Source organism: Dendrobium catenatum, unplaced genomic scaffold (assembly GCF_001605985.2).
Source record: "Dendrobium catenatum unplaced genomic scaffold, ASM160598v2 fragScaff_scaffold_662, whole genome shotgun sequence".
Classification (NCBI taxonomy): domain Eukaryota; kingdom Viridiplantae; phylum Streptophyta; class Magnoliopsida; order Asparagales; family Orchidaceae; genus Dendrobium; species Dendrobium catenatum.
In genome coordinates this window covers 350,428-367,396 of record NW_021319124.1, presented here as the reverse complement: position 1 = coordinate 367,396, position 16,969 = coordinate 350,428, and the positions used below count along the sequence as shown (strand labels likewise).

The window sequence follows — 16,969 nt, the reverse complement described above, 5'->3', positions numbered from 1 at the left end:
CTAAAATTACCTGAACGCTGGATCTCGATCTCCGAGATCGCTCGATTCGGCCCGTCTGCATACACTCCCTGCAAACCGCGCAATCCTGCTCAAAAACAGCTATCTCGCCTTCGACCGTGCTTCATCTTCGCCTTCATAAACGAGCCTACACGGACTCTCTTCCCCGTCGAACTTGTCTCTCTCGCACGAACGCCTCTCTCCTCACTTCCGTACGACCTCCTATCTCTTCCGTCTGAGAGCACCCCGGACCCTCACTCTTCCATCCCGTACAGCCAACCGTAACTCCACTCCTCTGCCGATCCAGCTACGCCCCAACCCGGACTCTCATTCCCGCCCACTCCTCTCCGACTTCCACCGCCGCACCCTTTACTTTTTCTTCGGCCGAAAAGGGAAATAGAGAAAGAGAGAGAAGAGTGTGAGAAGAAGTGAAATCTCTTCCCCTCTTGCCGTCGCCGATCCGTTCTCTACGACTTTTTTTTTTTTTTTTTTTGCTGGGTTTATGCGTAGAGGTTAACACTTTGTTTTATTGTTTTTCTCGTGTTCCTGTGGCTTTGGGTGATGACCACGTTGTCGTCATCAAACCCTTAGATTTCTTCGAATCCTGATGGTAAATCTCAGTCCTTTAAAGATGTTCTTATGGGTGGTATTTCAATTTCTTACTCGAAGTTAGATTTGGCTCAATCTTCCTTCAAGGGTTTGTTGCTTTGATGTTTGACGATAAAGTTATTTCTCAACTAGCTATCCTATTTGCTTTCACTTTGGTTGGAAAGTTTGTGCTAAGAAGGCCGAATCTGGATATTATTCAAAAGTTTTTTCTCTCCCTGAAACTATCTGGAACTTTCTCTGTTGGCTTGTTGGACAAACGACACATTGCGATACAATTCTCAAACGATTTAGACCATAATCGCATTTTCTCCAGAAAAGTGTATTACATTCAGGGTTATTAAATGTGATTGCTTATTTGGACTCCTGGTTTTGATGTTAGAAAGGAATCACTTATAGCTCCTGTCTGGATTTCTTTCCTAATTTGAGACTTCATCTTTTTAATTCTCAGATTTTATTTACCATAGGTTCTATTTTTGGTAGGCCCTTACAGACGGATAAAGCTACCGCGGCCGTATCTCATCCGTCTGTGGCACGTGTTATGGTGGAAATGGACATTTCAAAGAAACATCCGAAAGAAATCTGGATTGGCTCAGAGAGGAATGGGTATCAGCAAAAAGTTGAATTTGAAAACTTGCCTAACTTTTGTAACCATTGTAAAATGCATGGTCACTGCATATCAGAATATTTTATTTTGCATCCTCAATTACGTATCGATAAAGAAGCATCTAAAGATTCTAAAGGAAAAAATATTTTAGTTGATCAATTTTCTAATGAGAATACTAACAAAGTACAGGAAATACTAATGGCACCAAACCCTCCCCAAGAGAATAATGCTAATCACATTGATGATACTGTCATTGGTGATAATGAGCCTATCTGTCATATGGAGTGAGGCTTTGGTGGAGATGAAAATAAGAATGAGGCTTGTATCCCCACATCTCTTGAGGAAGTAGTTCATGATTCTCCCCACCTTTTGGTCAGAACTCTTCATCCTGTCAATAATGGTTTGAATACTTTGGAAAATGTTGACGAGCAAATGGTTGCAATTTCTTTTAAACATAATTCCATGTCTAATATTATTTATTTACCATATGCTACTAACAAAAATTTCTTGGATTTTATGGGGAACAATGATAAATGTACTATATAAGTTCAACTAAACCTTGTGTGAATGTCTAGGATAATGATTTTGAAGGAAATATGGAAGAAGGGGAATTTGTGCAGGAGGAAATGAAGGAGGTCGCTAATAACACGAGGAATGGTGTGATCTTCTAAGTAATGGCAATGGTATGATTGGCGGTATTATTACATCGGAGACTTCTAATGAATTGCAGAGTAAGGTTAAAGGTATAAGTAGTAAGATTTCTTCTCATATTAATGATAATGCTTTTGTTAATGATAGTGCTAATAAAGTTCTTGCTAATGAAGAGCATGATTTCACTTCAGTAAAAAATAAGAAAAATAAAAAAATGAAAAATCTGAATGTGCAATCCCCTCGAACTTTTAACAAATTGCAAACTTATAATTAAGTCGATAATTTGGAATGTTAGGGGCATTGGTTGCCCTTCTTCTAGGATTAGGATTGTAACTTATGCCGTATTCAAATGTTTATTTTCTTGTTTTAATTGAACCTCTTATTTCTGTTTCCAAGCTGGACGAGACTACAAGGATCCTTGGTTTTAATCATAGTATGGCTAATGTTTCTAACAAAATATGGATTTTTTGAAAAGTCCTTATTAGCATTGATGTTATTGGTGATTTTACTCAAGTAATGCATTGTAAAATTGAGTTTATGAAGTTTAATTTCTATGCTTCACTTATATATGCTTCTTCTCGTATTGTCAGAAGGGAACTTTGGAACCAGCTTTATGTTTTTAGTGGTTTAATTAATTCTCCTTGGTTAGTTGGTGGAGATTTTAATACTATAGTTAACCCCTCTAAAAAGATTGGTGGTTTTTACCCTGTTTATCATGCTATGGAAGACTTTAATAGCATGATGATGGATTGCAAGATATTGGCTTCATTGGTAATCCTACTTGGAATCGTGGTAATATGTGGCAATGTTTAGATCGTGTTCCCTTTAATGACTTATGGATTAATTCTAGTAATAACAACTTATATAGAGCATTTAAGTAAAATTTTTTTAGATCATTCTCCTCTCCTGGTTGATATCAAAGCAAGGCAATATAGTTCTTCTCATACTTTAAGATTTCAAAATATGTGGTTGTTAGACAACTCCTTCATTGATTTAATTAAAGAGAATTGGGAGGATCCTCTACATCCTGACAATGATAGTGTTGGGATGACTTGACTGTGGTTTAAACTCAAAAGACTTAAGTATAAACTTAGTTGGTGGAATAGAAATGTTTTCAAAATGAAATAACAAGAAATAAGAAAAATGCCCTTCTGGGCTACATAAGCGACTCAAGGCCCAAAAGGGCAAAAGCGGAAAAACATCAAAATAAAATAAACTACTACATAAAATGACAAAATACAACTCATGCTCGTGGCCGTCGATCTCCGGCGTCTCATAAAGGTACATGCATCGAAAATGCTGACGATGTCCTCATCATTCTCCCCAGGTGGGAGAAAACTCGACCCCGTAGAGTAGATATCTATGGAACCCTCGTACACTATAGTTCGTCCCTGTCAATCCAAGTATCCTCTATCTCCGATGTCCCTTTCCGATGAACTAGGGATCTTCAACGCCCACCTTCCTATGTGGAAATGACCTCATCATCTAGTATTGTTTCGATCTTCTCCGCTATGGGTGAGTAAGGTAAATTGGGGAGTAAGGCTAGGTTGGGATCTCACCAGGTGGGGTCACACAACGCTGATGTAAGGAGTGGATTTTGGGGTTAAAATTCAGGTCCTTCAAAGGCTACTAGGTCTTTTATATTAAATGTAGGATTCAAGTTAAAGCCTCAAGAGAGATCCAGTACGTAGGCTTTACTATTAACCTTTGAGATTATCTTAAATGGTCTGGTGCTTTGAGCATGCAGCTACTTTAGGGGACACGGAGAAAAAGCTCCAAGCGGACCCGTACCATCACAAAGTCTCCAACTTTGAATTCTTTGAACCTTCTTTTGTTATCAGCAATAACTTTAAAATGGGTGTTACTTTTTTTAATTTCGGTGAGTAACTCCTGAAGGTGAAATGCAGATTCAAATGCAAGAGATCGGGGGATGCATGATGAATGACAAGACTCATGAGCTCACAAACACAAGTTTTAAGCATAGACAAAATAGGAAGACAATAGACTACAAAACACATACACAACATACTAACTCACACGAACACATAGCTAAACAAAGTAGACGAGTCACAAAAAGAGGGGTTTTAAAGTGTTCGGTCTAAGGGAACTGGTTTAGGGGGAGAAATGAAGACACTCTTAGCTACCAGGGCACTTCTATAGGTGGTTTTAGTTAGGATCGACAGCAGTCTCCTAGTGGGGGTAGTGTAATCAAACAAATTCATCCAACTAGGATAGAAGTGGTCCTTCTCATGGTAGGACGAGGCTATAACGGGCAAAATGAATGAATCAGGAATGACACACTCTGCTAAATATAAATCTAAATGAGCGGCTCTAAAATTAGACTCTAATGCAACAAGAGGAGGCTCATTGTTAAAATAGGATTAAAGGCTTTCAGAATCAAATCATTATCTTCCGAACTCATAGTACTATTTTCAATAGAATAAGGATAACTGGGTTCAGGGTTAATTAAATCGTGAGTTAAATCAGGTAGTTGAACCACTTCCGACTCGATATTATTATCATCACAATTACCCAAAGTCGACTCAGTAGGTAATACAACTAAATCAGGATCTTTCGAATTTAAATTTATTGTGTTTCCGACCAGATTGGCTTCTTTCGAGATCATATTACTGCTGTCTAGGCAGACTTTATCCAAGGAGTTGTCCTCGAGGAGACTAGGATCTGGATGGGCTAAGGTATCTAGGTTTAGAGGTCCTAGATCTCCTAAACCAGGGTTCAGGTCAGGCAGGGGGTTTAATTCAATCACATCAATTTCATCCTCAAATAAGTCCTCGTTATCGATAGTATCAACGAAATGGATGTATTCAGGTTCAGTAGATTTCTTCTTTTTACTGCAATCCTTTATTAAAATAACACTTGTAGGGTCAAAGACTGGGGGGGCTAAAGGTTGACTAAGCTAGCCAGAAGTTAGTCCACATGGGGAGTCATAAGAGATTTGTCCAACAAAAGACCAAGTAGAGGTGAAGAGACCTAAAGGGTGGGGCAGCAACCCGGATGTTACTAATTGGTGGGTGGTCTTAACCACAGTAAGGTCCACGAGTTGTCCCAATAAAAGAGGTAGGGTGATGCCCTAGATGACGGTCACTAGTAGAGGGTCGGTATTTCAAATTAAGTTCTCGTCTCTTGTCTTTCCAAGTAAGGTACTCACCGCGAGACTCTTTATGATCTTCCAATTTTATCCAAAATTGAAGAGCTCGACCTTTAAGGTGAGACTTAACGATGCTAATCTGGTGGGACTCAGGGATATGACATGATTCAAAATAGTCATCTAGTTGTCTAACCCATTCCCTAAAGTAGTAAACGTCAAAAGAACCATCAAAGGTAGGAAGATGATAAGGTGACTCTAAGTGAGGTCGTGGAGGCCTAGGCTCAGGTCTCAGGTGATAAGCTAAGTGGGGCATGTAATTAGAGTGGGGATAGTCAACGGGTTTCTCCGTCATAATTCTAGTCATATTGCCCACTAGGTTAACGATGTCATCTAAACTCTTTTGGAGTCTTATCGGGTCCATTGGGAAGCGTCAAGTGACACTCAAAGACAATTGGGTGTAAGGGACGTCATTTAGACACTAAGTTAGGCTCACTTAGACTCACTACAAGGTGCAGAAAATGTTCGGACAGCAAGCTACACTAGTGGGTCAAGTAACCTAGGCACTTAGGGAGGTTGTTAGGTTGAGGACAGCACCTAATATACTTAAGAAACTAGCCTACAGTTCACTAGATGCGTGCAGGAATGATGTGGACAGCAAACTACAGCATGACATAAAGTTGTCTAAGTGTTTAGGAAGGTTTCTAGAGTGTGGTCAGCACCTAAATACACTGAATTTCTCACAAAAAGGCCCCAACAGCAGCAGGAAAAATCAGGACAGCAAACTACACAATGGTCTAGGTCGTCTAGATGTTATAGGGATACCACTAGGGTGAGGACAGCACCTAGACACGACTTTAAGCTCACTAAATGGTGCATAAAAGTTGCTGGAACAGTGAGGACAGCAGCTTATATTAAGGGTGTAGTTGTCCTAAGCACTTATTATCGTTATGGGTTTAAAGGCAGCACTAAGATACTAGCTAGAGTGGCTTAAACGCTGATGAAAGTGTGCATGAAATGCATGGACAGCAGTTAAAACAGTGAGTAAATTGAAACTACACAAGGATATGCATGCAATTTTAAAGCTAGAATGAACGGTTAGACCCTAGGATGTTCTTCTAACATGTCATGCATGTCTACCATGCTCTGATACCAAGATGATGTAAAACGTACCCATTCAGGAGTTACTTTAAGGAAATTAAAGATAGCGAATTTAACAAAATAATCCCAAAATAAATTTATTACTTATAACAATGATTGATCCTTAGAATTCTTGGTCTTTAACTTGCTTAGGCAAAGAAGAGCAAGCCGATTCCCAAACAATTCAAGAAAAAACGCAAAGAGCAATTGTAAACTACGACGATACACAAGAATCTATGATCTAATAATGAGAACTTTCACCTTTGGAGCCCATACGCTCAACTAGTCTAGGCTTTAGCGGAAGAAGAGTCCACATTAGAACCGATGTCACTCCGAGGAAGAAGGAGCCTAAGATCGTCGTTCTTGGATAGGTGGCCGGAGTGGTGGAGGATGACGGTCGTCCAATGATGATCCAACGTCCTTTTGATCTTTGCTCGTCGATCACATCCACTAAGGTGTAATGGATACGGTCGATGTAATCTTCAATTGTGTCGTCGAAATCAAAGCCCAAATCAAAGAACGGTGATTGGAGGATGTCGACTTGATCTTGCTCGTCATGTACAAATCCAAAGTTCCATTCAAATTCGGGGTCCGCCATGCATCTTGCCGGGAGGGAGGAACGCAAAAGAGTTGGGCAGGGGGAGGAGAAGTTGGCGGGTTGTGGGAGGAAGGGGAATTGTCTTGAGTGCTTGAGATGATGGATTAAAGAAAGGCTCCGAAGAAAATAAATTGAAAATATGAAGTAATTTCAGTTTTAGAAGGGGTGGGAGGGAATTAATTTGAGAAATTCAAATTAATTCAAAAGGGAATTGATGGGGGCGGCAATGGGAAGGAACTTGGGCTAATTTAGTGGTGTATTAATGCCATTTGGAAGAGAGAGAAGACCAATAAAGAGGGGTCGGCCATATGAGGAGGGGGAGAGGGATTAAGGAGTTACGAGAGTGGGGCCCAAGTTTAAGTAAGTAATTCAATTAAATCTGAATTTTAATTTCAGGTTTAATTGTAGCTTAAGTAACTTCCCACAATTTAAAATGAGAGGGAGATCAAATTTGAATTTCGAATTGGATTTAATCTCTTTAATGGCTGGCTTAATTGCATAAGCACCAATTAGGAAGGTTAATAGCTCAAGGGATTTGAAATTCAAATGGTGGGAGGCTCCAAGAGGGGAAGGCGGCGGGAATGGGCTGCTGGGCTGGCCGGCGGGAGGTTGGCCAACGAGTGGCCAGCTGCTGGCCGGTGTGGGCTGGCCGGCGGCGGCTAAATTTCAGGCCGGCGGCTTTGGGCTGCTTGGAAGAGGCGGCAGCGGTAAGAGCAAGGAGAGGGAGAAAAGGAATTCTAAGGATTCGACGACTACAGATTTACTAACCTCAATTGTCTTCACCTTGAATTTCCACAAGATTAGATAGTACGAAAACTAGAACTCACAAAGAGATCTAGTCTTCTCCGGCGAACTCACTAAGAGATCTTGGAGGGAGGAACTCACAAAGAGAACAAGTAGTAAATTTCATTTCATCCAAACTGAAATTACAATGCATGAGGCCTCATATAAATAGGCCAAAATGAAATAACAAGAAATGACACAAATGCCCTTCCGGGCTACATAAGCGACTCAAGGCCCATAAGGGAAAAAGAGTAGTAGGATTTTGAATGCAATTTAAATTTAGCATATACACATTGTTTACCTTTTTTTCATTCAAAACGTCTTTACCATTTAGGCATAATATGCAGCTAGTAGAAAAAAATTTTACATAGTAACCTTTATCACATAGCAGACTTATACTTAACAAATTATGTTTTAAGCCTTCAACCAATAATAAATTATACAATAACAACAACATCAAGCCTTTATCCCACTACGTGGGGTCGGCTACATGAATCCTTTTTCTCCTTTGTGTCCTATTAAAAGTCAAATTCTCGTTTAAATCTAATAAAGAAAGGTCATTCCTAATATTTTCTAACCAAGTCTTTTTAGGTCTACCCCTACCTTTCTTAACATAAGTCAAATCTAATACCTCTACTCTCCTAACCGGGTCATCGAAAGGCCACCGTTTTATGTGACCAAACCATCTAAGGCGACTCTCTCTAATCTTATCTTCTACTGGAGCTACTCCAACCTTTTCACGTATATGCTCATTTCGTATCCTATCTCTAAGGGTAAAGCCACTCAACCATCTAAGCATCCTCATCTCTGCCACACTTAACAAAGAATTATGCTTCTCTTTTAATGGCCAACATTCGGCACCATAAAGCATTGCAGGCCTCACTACCATCTTATAGAAATTTCCCTTAAGTTTGAGGGGTACATTTCGATCACATAACAAGCCCGATGCATTCCTCCACTTCAACCATCCAACTTGAATTATGCTGATAATATCACAATCTATTTCACCATCACTCTGAACAATAGATCCAAGATACCTAAAACGTGTACTCTTATTAATGACTTGATCGACCAAAGTCACAATCCCCTCACTAGGACTATTACTACTAAAATTACACTCCATATATTCCGTTTTAGATCTACTCATTTTCAAGAACTCTTCATAGCACTTCTCTTGGAACTTTATCATATGCTTTTTCTAAATCAATAAATATCATATGTAGATCCTCCTTATTTTCTCTATATTTCTCCATCAACCTCTTAATAAATGTATGGCTTCCATAGTCGACCTACCCGGCATGAATCCAAATTGATTTTGAGAAACATTAGTATCACGCCGCAACCTATGCTCCATAACTCGCTGCCATAGTTTTAAAGTTTGACACATTAACTTAATACCTCTATAATTCGCACAATTTTGTGCATCACCTTTATTCTTAAAAATAGGAATTAACATACTCATTCTCCACTAATCTAGCATCTTTTTAGTCTTCAAAATAGTATTAAAAAGTTTAGTAAGCCATGAAATTCCTTCATCTCCTAAGCATTTCCACACCTCTATTGGAATATCATCAGGTCCAACAGCTTTTCCACCCTTCATTTTCTTTAAAGTCTCTCTAACTTCAGTTTTACTAATACGCCGATAAAAACAAAAATCTTTATTTTCATTTAGGGTGCTAAGGTCACTATAGTCAATCTTATTTTCACAATCTTCATTAAAAAGTTTAGCAAAATATCTCATCCATCTTTGTTGAATATCATCTTCTAAGAAAAATATTTTTTGATCTTCATCTTTAATACACATCACTTGAACTAAATCCTTACTACTCCTATCTCTTTGTTTGGCTAACTTATACATATATCTTTCTCCCTTTTTAGTATCTAATCTATTATATAAATCACTAAAAGCTAATGTCTACAAGATATACTGAATATAAGAAATTATAACTTGTCAATGAATAGTATTGAAAGATTAAGTGGTAAAAACTAATAAATGTAAGTACATTAGATGTGTTAAATTAAAAATAAAAAAATAGAAATATACATGAGGAGAACTTCTAGCATTAAAACTAGGTGGGTATAGTAAAGACATGTCTTTAAAATATTGTGTAGATTGCAGATTTTATGTAGATTTAAAAGAAATTTTTTAATAACTGTAACTAAACTAGTAAAGTTATGTTTGATTTTGGTGATGAAAACAAATACATTACTAATGCACAAATAGAGCACCCTAAAATAACAAATTTGGAGTAAAACTTTGCAGAATAGAGTTGGAAATCATTATAGCAAAAGTAGACATCAACTATCAAATTATTTGAAAAGAAATGAAAATTTTCATCAGAAAAATAGATCATTTGATCTCTAACTCAGACAACCTATTTGAACAAGGGTGAAGGGCTTCAATAAAAAAATGTTACCTTTGGCTCATACACATTACCACTGGCATTCTATGCAAAGCTTTCAAACAATAAAGAATATGCTGAAGATGATAACTTTTGGCCATCATCTGGAGAAGTTAGCTTTACCCCACCCACATGAGCTTCCACAACCGTCAAATGAATCATTACCACAAAATCAATTAGAACTTAAGATGACCATTTATAATAGGATAACATATATGATTAATCTACCCAACTCCCAATAACAGTGTCACTCTAGAAATCATCAGAATCCAAACTATCTAATTTCTAAAACTAAAATCCAAAGGTAAATTAAAAAACAATAATAACAATAATATGATGGAAGCATAGACAATGATACCTGATTAAATGTTAGAGTTCCAGTTTTATCGTTGCAGATGGTAGTGGTAGATCCAATCGTTTCACAAGTTGATACGCTCCGAAGCTGTAACGTAGCAACTTAATAATAGTTGAATGTATAGAATTCTAGTTTGATAAGAAGAGAAGCATACCAATGCTTTGTCTTCCATCACCTTCTTCATTGAGTAGGCAAGACTGAAATTAGAAAAATCAATTAACCATGAACAACTTGACATAATATCATCAAGAAAGGAATACAATCAACACTTGCATCAATGTAACAACCAATGGAAGACCTTTAGGTACAGCAACAACCATAATACTCACCTATTTATAACTCACAGGCTAATTAGTAACTAGAATAACAAGATCCAAGTCTTTCATATGGCTACGTTACAGCTTCAGAGGCTATCAACTTGTGAAACGATAAGAAGAGAAGCATACCAATGCTTTGTTTGCCATTATCTTCTTCATTGAGTAGTCAAGACTGAAATTGGGAAAATCAATTAACCATTAGAATCATGAAGAACTTGACATCATATCATCAAGAAAGGAATACAATCAACACTTACATCAATGTAACAGCTAATGGAAGACCATTGGTACAGCAACAACCATAATAGTCACCTATTTATAATTTACAGGCTAATTAGTAACTAGAATAACAAGATCCAAGTCTTTCATATGGATACATACCGCAACAGTCAAAATCTTAACAGCTCCATCTACATCATCTTTCACACTTGTATGCCCCTTGAAAAATTGAACACTTCCATCAAAATTCTTTGTATGACCAATGAAGAGTCTAAAAATTATATCTCAAAGTCTTCAGTTTGCAAGATCTAAAACTAAAAACATGTAAATTATATATTGGGTTCATGTTGTCCTTATGATTATAAGGACAACAAGAACCAACGCGGCAACAGAGAGCCCTACTGTGCCAATTAAAGCAGCAACACCATTCAAGCGCACCTTTTCAGAGGAACCATAAATGAATCACATAGGGAAATCAGTATAATCATAAGCAAAACATTAATAAAATGGGCCACAAAAAACCTATAATGGAGTTTGTTCACCACTGCCTTCCGATATACTGGCCATCAAAAATCCCCATTCAGTATTGATCCCCACAGCAGTCACCTGCACACAAAATAATTTAGAAGAGACACATTAGCAAGCAAAAATAATAACAAAAAAATATATTAAGAATCAATACAGGTAATACAACTTCCAAGGCATAATTACATCTAACTTTGCTTTATGTAACTCTGAGTGAGAGTAAGGTAGAAAAAACCAAAAGCAACCATACCCCTAGAAAATGAAATCAGCATTCAGCGCCATTACCATTATCATCGTTATACTAATGCGCACTATTTGAGGCAAATGAATCAATATAATGGCAAAAACCCATCCATGTTCATTATAGAGAAAAGAAGATTTCAACTCCAAAAAACAAAATCTTCTCATGAAATTTTCTAAACCCAACCTACATTACTGAACCACCATAGGGTTATCCAATTAAATAGCACTCAGATAATGCTAACAATGAGCCCTTCTAGAATTACCTGCTTCTCATTTGAAATAAATGTCCTGGTTCAAGTAAATCTGAGATACCAACCACTAATTCTTATAAATTTATTGCAAAAAAATTACAGCTATGGCCTTAAAATAATGACAAGTTCTTTGCATGCTTATAAACAAATTGGCTAAAAACTACTTGTGGTTTATCCAAAACATTTTGCCCAATCATAAGTACTCAAGCGACAAAGCTAGTTTAAAATATTGATCAATCGTCTCCTGCAGCAAGCAATAATAATACTATAGATATTTAATAATCCCCACACTGCTATTCTACAAGATACAAAAGAAAACAACTCAAAAGCATAATCCCATAATCGTCAGCAACTTTGCACCCATGCATCAAAAATGGTGTTTTGAGATCCTTGTGCGCCGGCAACAAAGAATTGAAACAATCTTGTTAGTCTAAATGATGAGAAATATACAACGACAACATCAATGACCCATTATTGCCAATGACCCACTATAACTCTCACTCACTAAAAAACTACAATTGTATGAGAAAAATAACATACTCATGGATACATTGTTGGAAGGTCCACCACTTTTCATAAATTAATATAAAGTTGATCATCATACACCTCATGAAGAAATGAACTGCAAGGATCATAAAAGTAGCATACTCAGTTTAACAGTGTATCAAAAAAATGAATGCCACTCAAGGAAATTTCGATGAATCAGTCAGAATAACTAACTAGTTTAATCGATTCTCAAACATATCATTTTTTTAAAATCGACAAAGTCAATGCATTTTGAACGCATTTTATATGATATTATAAAAAAGAGTGACGTGATTGACATACAAGAATATGTTGGGCATTATATATTTATAACTATATATATAATATAGATCATGTTAAAAATTTAATGATTTGATCGGGTATAGAGTGTAATTCTCATTCAAAAAATAGAGTTGTTTTTTCTATTGTTACAGATTAATAAACAAAATTTTCATTGCCACAACCGAGGATAGCTCCATTTGGTTTGGAGTTGAGAGAGAGGAAATAAAAATGAAATGGAAAAGGAGATATTAAAGAACATGAATTGAAAATAGCTTTTCACATTTGTTTGGAGGAGAAAGTGAATAACCATTTAATTCAGGCTTCGGGTTTTACTTTAGTTTTTCCTTGGGTTTCAGCAAAAGCACATAAGAAACACATAAGTTAGAATTTCATTCATAAAATCAATTTTTTATGTATCACAATTAAATCAAAATGATCAAATTTAACTGTGATTTAAAAAATATTTCTTATCAATTTTCTCCAAAGCAAATGCAACCTATGTAAAAGAAGAAAGAAAGAAATAAGCAATTGAAATGACAGTGTTTCATCTAGCTAGAAAAAGAGTGTTACCCTAATACTAACCTTATTCTCAGTCTAAAGTTTTTGAATGACATATCCAATACCTTAAGTCCTCATCAGCATGGGTTGTTCATCGTGGCTATACTTATTTGCTTGACTCCTAAAAAGATGTGTAAATAATTAAACAAGAAGCTCAACAAAACAAAACAAAAATGAAAAGTTGAAAAAATAAAATTAAATAATGTGTTAATGGTTTATTACTTTGGTTTATGTGCTCCATCAATCACTCTCAAACTTATCATCTTGAAATATAACTCATCTGGGTTCCTGGACATGGCTTACTCTCCAAGTATCTATAAACCAAGATATCCTCAAATCTCATTAGTACCCTTTCTGATACATATGTGGCCACTATACTATAGAATATTACTACAAAAACCCTACATGAAGAGTCTCTTCTTTATTATGGAATGACTTAGCTCTCACCACATAATCGTTGTGCTTCTCAGGAAGTCCAAACTTCTTTCTCGCTTGACTAAAGATATAGTTCACACAAGGAAAAAAAACACTTCAAGCTTTTTTATATAATTTACATGAACTAATAAATAAGTAAATAAATAATCAGGTGGTTGTTGCAAGGCTTACGATTGTGCCCATTTCTGATATACTCGTATCGAAGTTGCAGTCCTAAGTGAAGATATCATCACCACCACACCAAGAAATGCCACACAAAACACCTCTTCTCCGAATTGTAACAAATTAATGTTGTTTGGTAGTAGGATTTAAGAAAGATTTAGCTTAAGTATCACCGAATAGTAATTAATTAAGCGTTTCAATGAATTAAAAAAAAAAACATAGAATTTACAATCCTGAAAAAGCATTCAAGGAGAAAACAATCTTTACCTTCTCAGCGAATTCTCATCGTGACTTCCAATCCCGTCATGACTTTCGATTTCAACAACTCAGTTTGTTATCTCCTTCCCACCATGAGAGGAGGAATCCATCGTAACCTCCAATCCAAAAGGAGAAGGAGAAGAAAGTCCTTTTACCGACTCTATCAAAACTCCTGACATGAAGCCTGACTTCCTATCAGAGAGGAGAAGGCCAAGAAGGTCCTTTTAGGGACTCTTTCAAAACTCCTCATGCGAAGCTGAAAAAAGAAATGGTTTCAAAATTCCTCACTCGAAGTCGAAGAAAGAAATGGGAAGACGGGAGAGGAATATGAAGAGGCACAAAATCAAACAGTGCAGATTAATTTTAATTAAAAAAAAAATGAGGATCGCTTACTGGCAGAATTACAATTCACATTTTACAGTAGTATAGATATATTCAATTTTTCCTCTTAAATGAGTAAATCAATTTTTTTTACAACATTTTACCTTTGAGGTGGGTGCTAGTTTTAAATTGATGTAATGAGTAAACACGATAAAGGAGTAATAAAGTTATATATGAAGGGTTATCTCAGAAGGAATCCATATTTCGTGGCTTGTATTGGCCTTGCTAGAGATTTTAAGGATATTCTTATTTTTATGTTTTTTAAGGATCCAAAAAAATTTATATTCTTACATACTTGTACTTCTGCCCAACTACATTATTATCTTGTTTCATAGTTTAATAGAGCTTAATATCAACACTAATGATGAAGAATTGTCCAGCACATGACCTAGAGTTGGCTACAATAGTGTTAGCTTTGAAAATCTAGAGGCATTATTTATATAGTGTGAGGTGTGAAATATTTATTGATCACAAAAATTTAAAATATATTTTTATAATAAGGAATTAAATTTGAATAAGGACTTAAATTTGAGGAAACAAAGATGATTAGAATTAATCAAGGATTATGATCTTGATATCCAATACAGTCCAATGTGGTGGCTAATGCATTGAATAGGAAACTTAGTGGACATGCCAATTGGATGCTAATTTACAACAATAAATTGATCAAACATTTGACAGTATTACAATTAAAAGTGATTAGCTAGAAGGATCAAATCCCTAATAACTTATATAAAATGATAGTACATATGACTTCGTATGAAAGAGTTCGATAGGCGGATGAATCCAGTGGGGAATATCATAAGCTAATGAATCAAATTCAATTAAGATAAAGGCAAGATCTCATCCTTGATGACAAAGCATCGATCAGAAGGGACATCTTTGGATACTAAATTAGGTAGATTAGTTGTCGATATGCGTGCTTATTGGTTTAAATTTTTTGGCATAATTAAAATATTAGCATACATATATGCATCCATATATCAGTTGAAATTTTGAAAGAAATAATAATTAAAGTGATGTAAAAAATAATCTAAATTTTAAAGGTCATAAACGAATTTTGTTATTTAGTAAATTCTATAATTCGCACAATCTTAAGTGATGCTCAAGATTGTGCGAATTATAGAGGAATTAAGTTAATGTGTCATACTTTAAAACTATGGGAGCGAGTTATGGAGCTTAGGTTGTGACGTGATACTAATGTTTCTTAAAATCAATTTGGATTCATGCCGGGCAGGTCTACAATGGAAGCCATACATGTATTGAGAGGTTTGATAGAGAATTATAGAGAGAACAAGGAGGACCTACATATGTTATTTATTGATTTAGAGAAAGCATATGATAAAGTTCCAAGAGAAGTGCTTTGGAGAGTTCTTGAAAAGAAAGGAGTTAATAATGCTTATATTCAAATTATTAAAGATATGTATGCTGGGGCTATTACTTGTGTTCAAACACAAGGTGGTTTGACCAAGTATTTTCCTATTTTGGTTGGATTACATCAAGGATCGGCCTTAAGCCCATATCTTTTTGCTTTAGTCATAGATGTTCTAACTAGACATTTGCAAGAGGATGTACCTTGGTGTATGCTTTTTGCTGATGATATTCTTCTTATTGATAAGATTAGAGAGGGAGTGGAAAGAAAACTTGAATTATGGAGATCAACCTTAGAGTCTAAAGGTTTTCAATTGAGTAGATCTAAAACTGAATATATGGAGTGTAATTTTAGTAGTAATAGACCTAGTGGGGGGTTTGTGACTTTGGGCGATCAAGTCATTAATAAGAGTACACATTTTAGATATCTTGGATCTATTGTTCAGAGTGACGGTGAAATAGATGGGGATATTATCAGCAGAATTCAAGTTGGATGGTTGAAGTGGAGGAATGCATCAGGCTTGTTGTGCGATAGAAAAGTCCCCTCCGAATTTTCTCCTCCCCTGCAAGGGGTTCGGATTTCCTCCCATGCATGGCCGTCGGCGATCTCTCTTACTTCCGATGTCGCCGGATTGGTTTTCATCTCAAGTAGTTTCTTCAACATTTCCTTTATTGCGGTGAACTTCCCCTCCAACCTTTCATTGTTGGAGGTGATTTGATTTTGAAGGTTGAAGAATCTTTCCTCCAAATTGGCTTTCAATTGGCGACTTCGCCTTCAAGACGTCAACCTTCTTTCCGCCATCATTCTTCTCAAGATTCACGAAGATCTTTTTCCGGAAACGAAACTCCCGCTGAAATTTCAGATTTCAGCTGCCAACGGTCCAAAATGATGCTCTGATACCAATTTGATAGGAAATACTTGAGTTCGCAAGTAACCCTAAGGTAATACTTGATTCGCAAGCAAACCTAACCCAAATCGGTGAACAAACAGCAGCCAAATGGCTGTCCACAGCTGGAAAACAACAGAGATCTGCTGTTTACAGCAGAAAAACAGCACTAATCCAAAGAAAATCTGATAGAAAACTCAAAGAAAGGCTTGTATTCCACTAAACGATGATTAAAATAGCAAGATACACTTGATCCTCAATTCGAGAGGAGGATCGATCTCTCCCAAATCTCTAGATGCGCTAGAGCCTA

The 16,969-nt window shown here is 36.4% G+C and overlaps 1 protein-coding gene and 1 long non-coding RNA gene across 2 annotated transcripts; both read right to left on the bottom strand.

The window, feature by feature from the left end:
- Positions 1 to 9,911: 9,911 nt before the first annotated feature.
- Positions 9,912 to 11,600, bottom strand: LOC110109055 (calcium-transporting ATPase 5, plasma membrane-type-like). The gene is made up of 8 exons (XM_020839950.2): positions 11,592 to 11,600; positions 11,324 to 11,387; positions 10,820 to 10,874; positions 10,692 to 10,734; positions 10,519 to 10,574; positions 10,400 to 10,442; positions 10,244 to 10,332; positions 9,912 to 10,038 (listed from the first exon to the last, which is right to left on the bottom strand). Exons 1-8 carry the CDS (start codon positions 11,598 to 11,600, stop codon positions 9,936 to 9,938), a joined length of 462 nt encoding a protein of 153 aa, XP_020695609.1. The 3' UTR covers positions 9,912 to 9,935.
- Positions 11,601 to 12,825: 1,225 nt separating this feature from the next.
- Positions 12,826 to 15,067, bottom strand: LOC110109012. Its single transcript, XR_002304526.2, has 3 exons — positions 13,571 to 15,067; positions 13,388 to 13,479; positions 12,826 to 13,286 (listed from the first exon to the last, which is right to left on the bottom strand). It is a non-coding gene; the product is annotated as an uncharacterized LOC110109012 (long non-coding RNA).
- Positions 15,068 to 16,969: the final 1,902 nt, after the last annotated feature.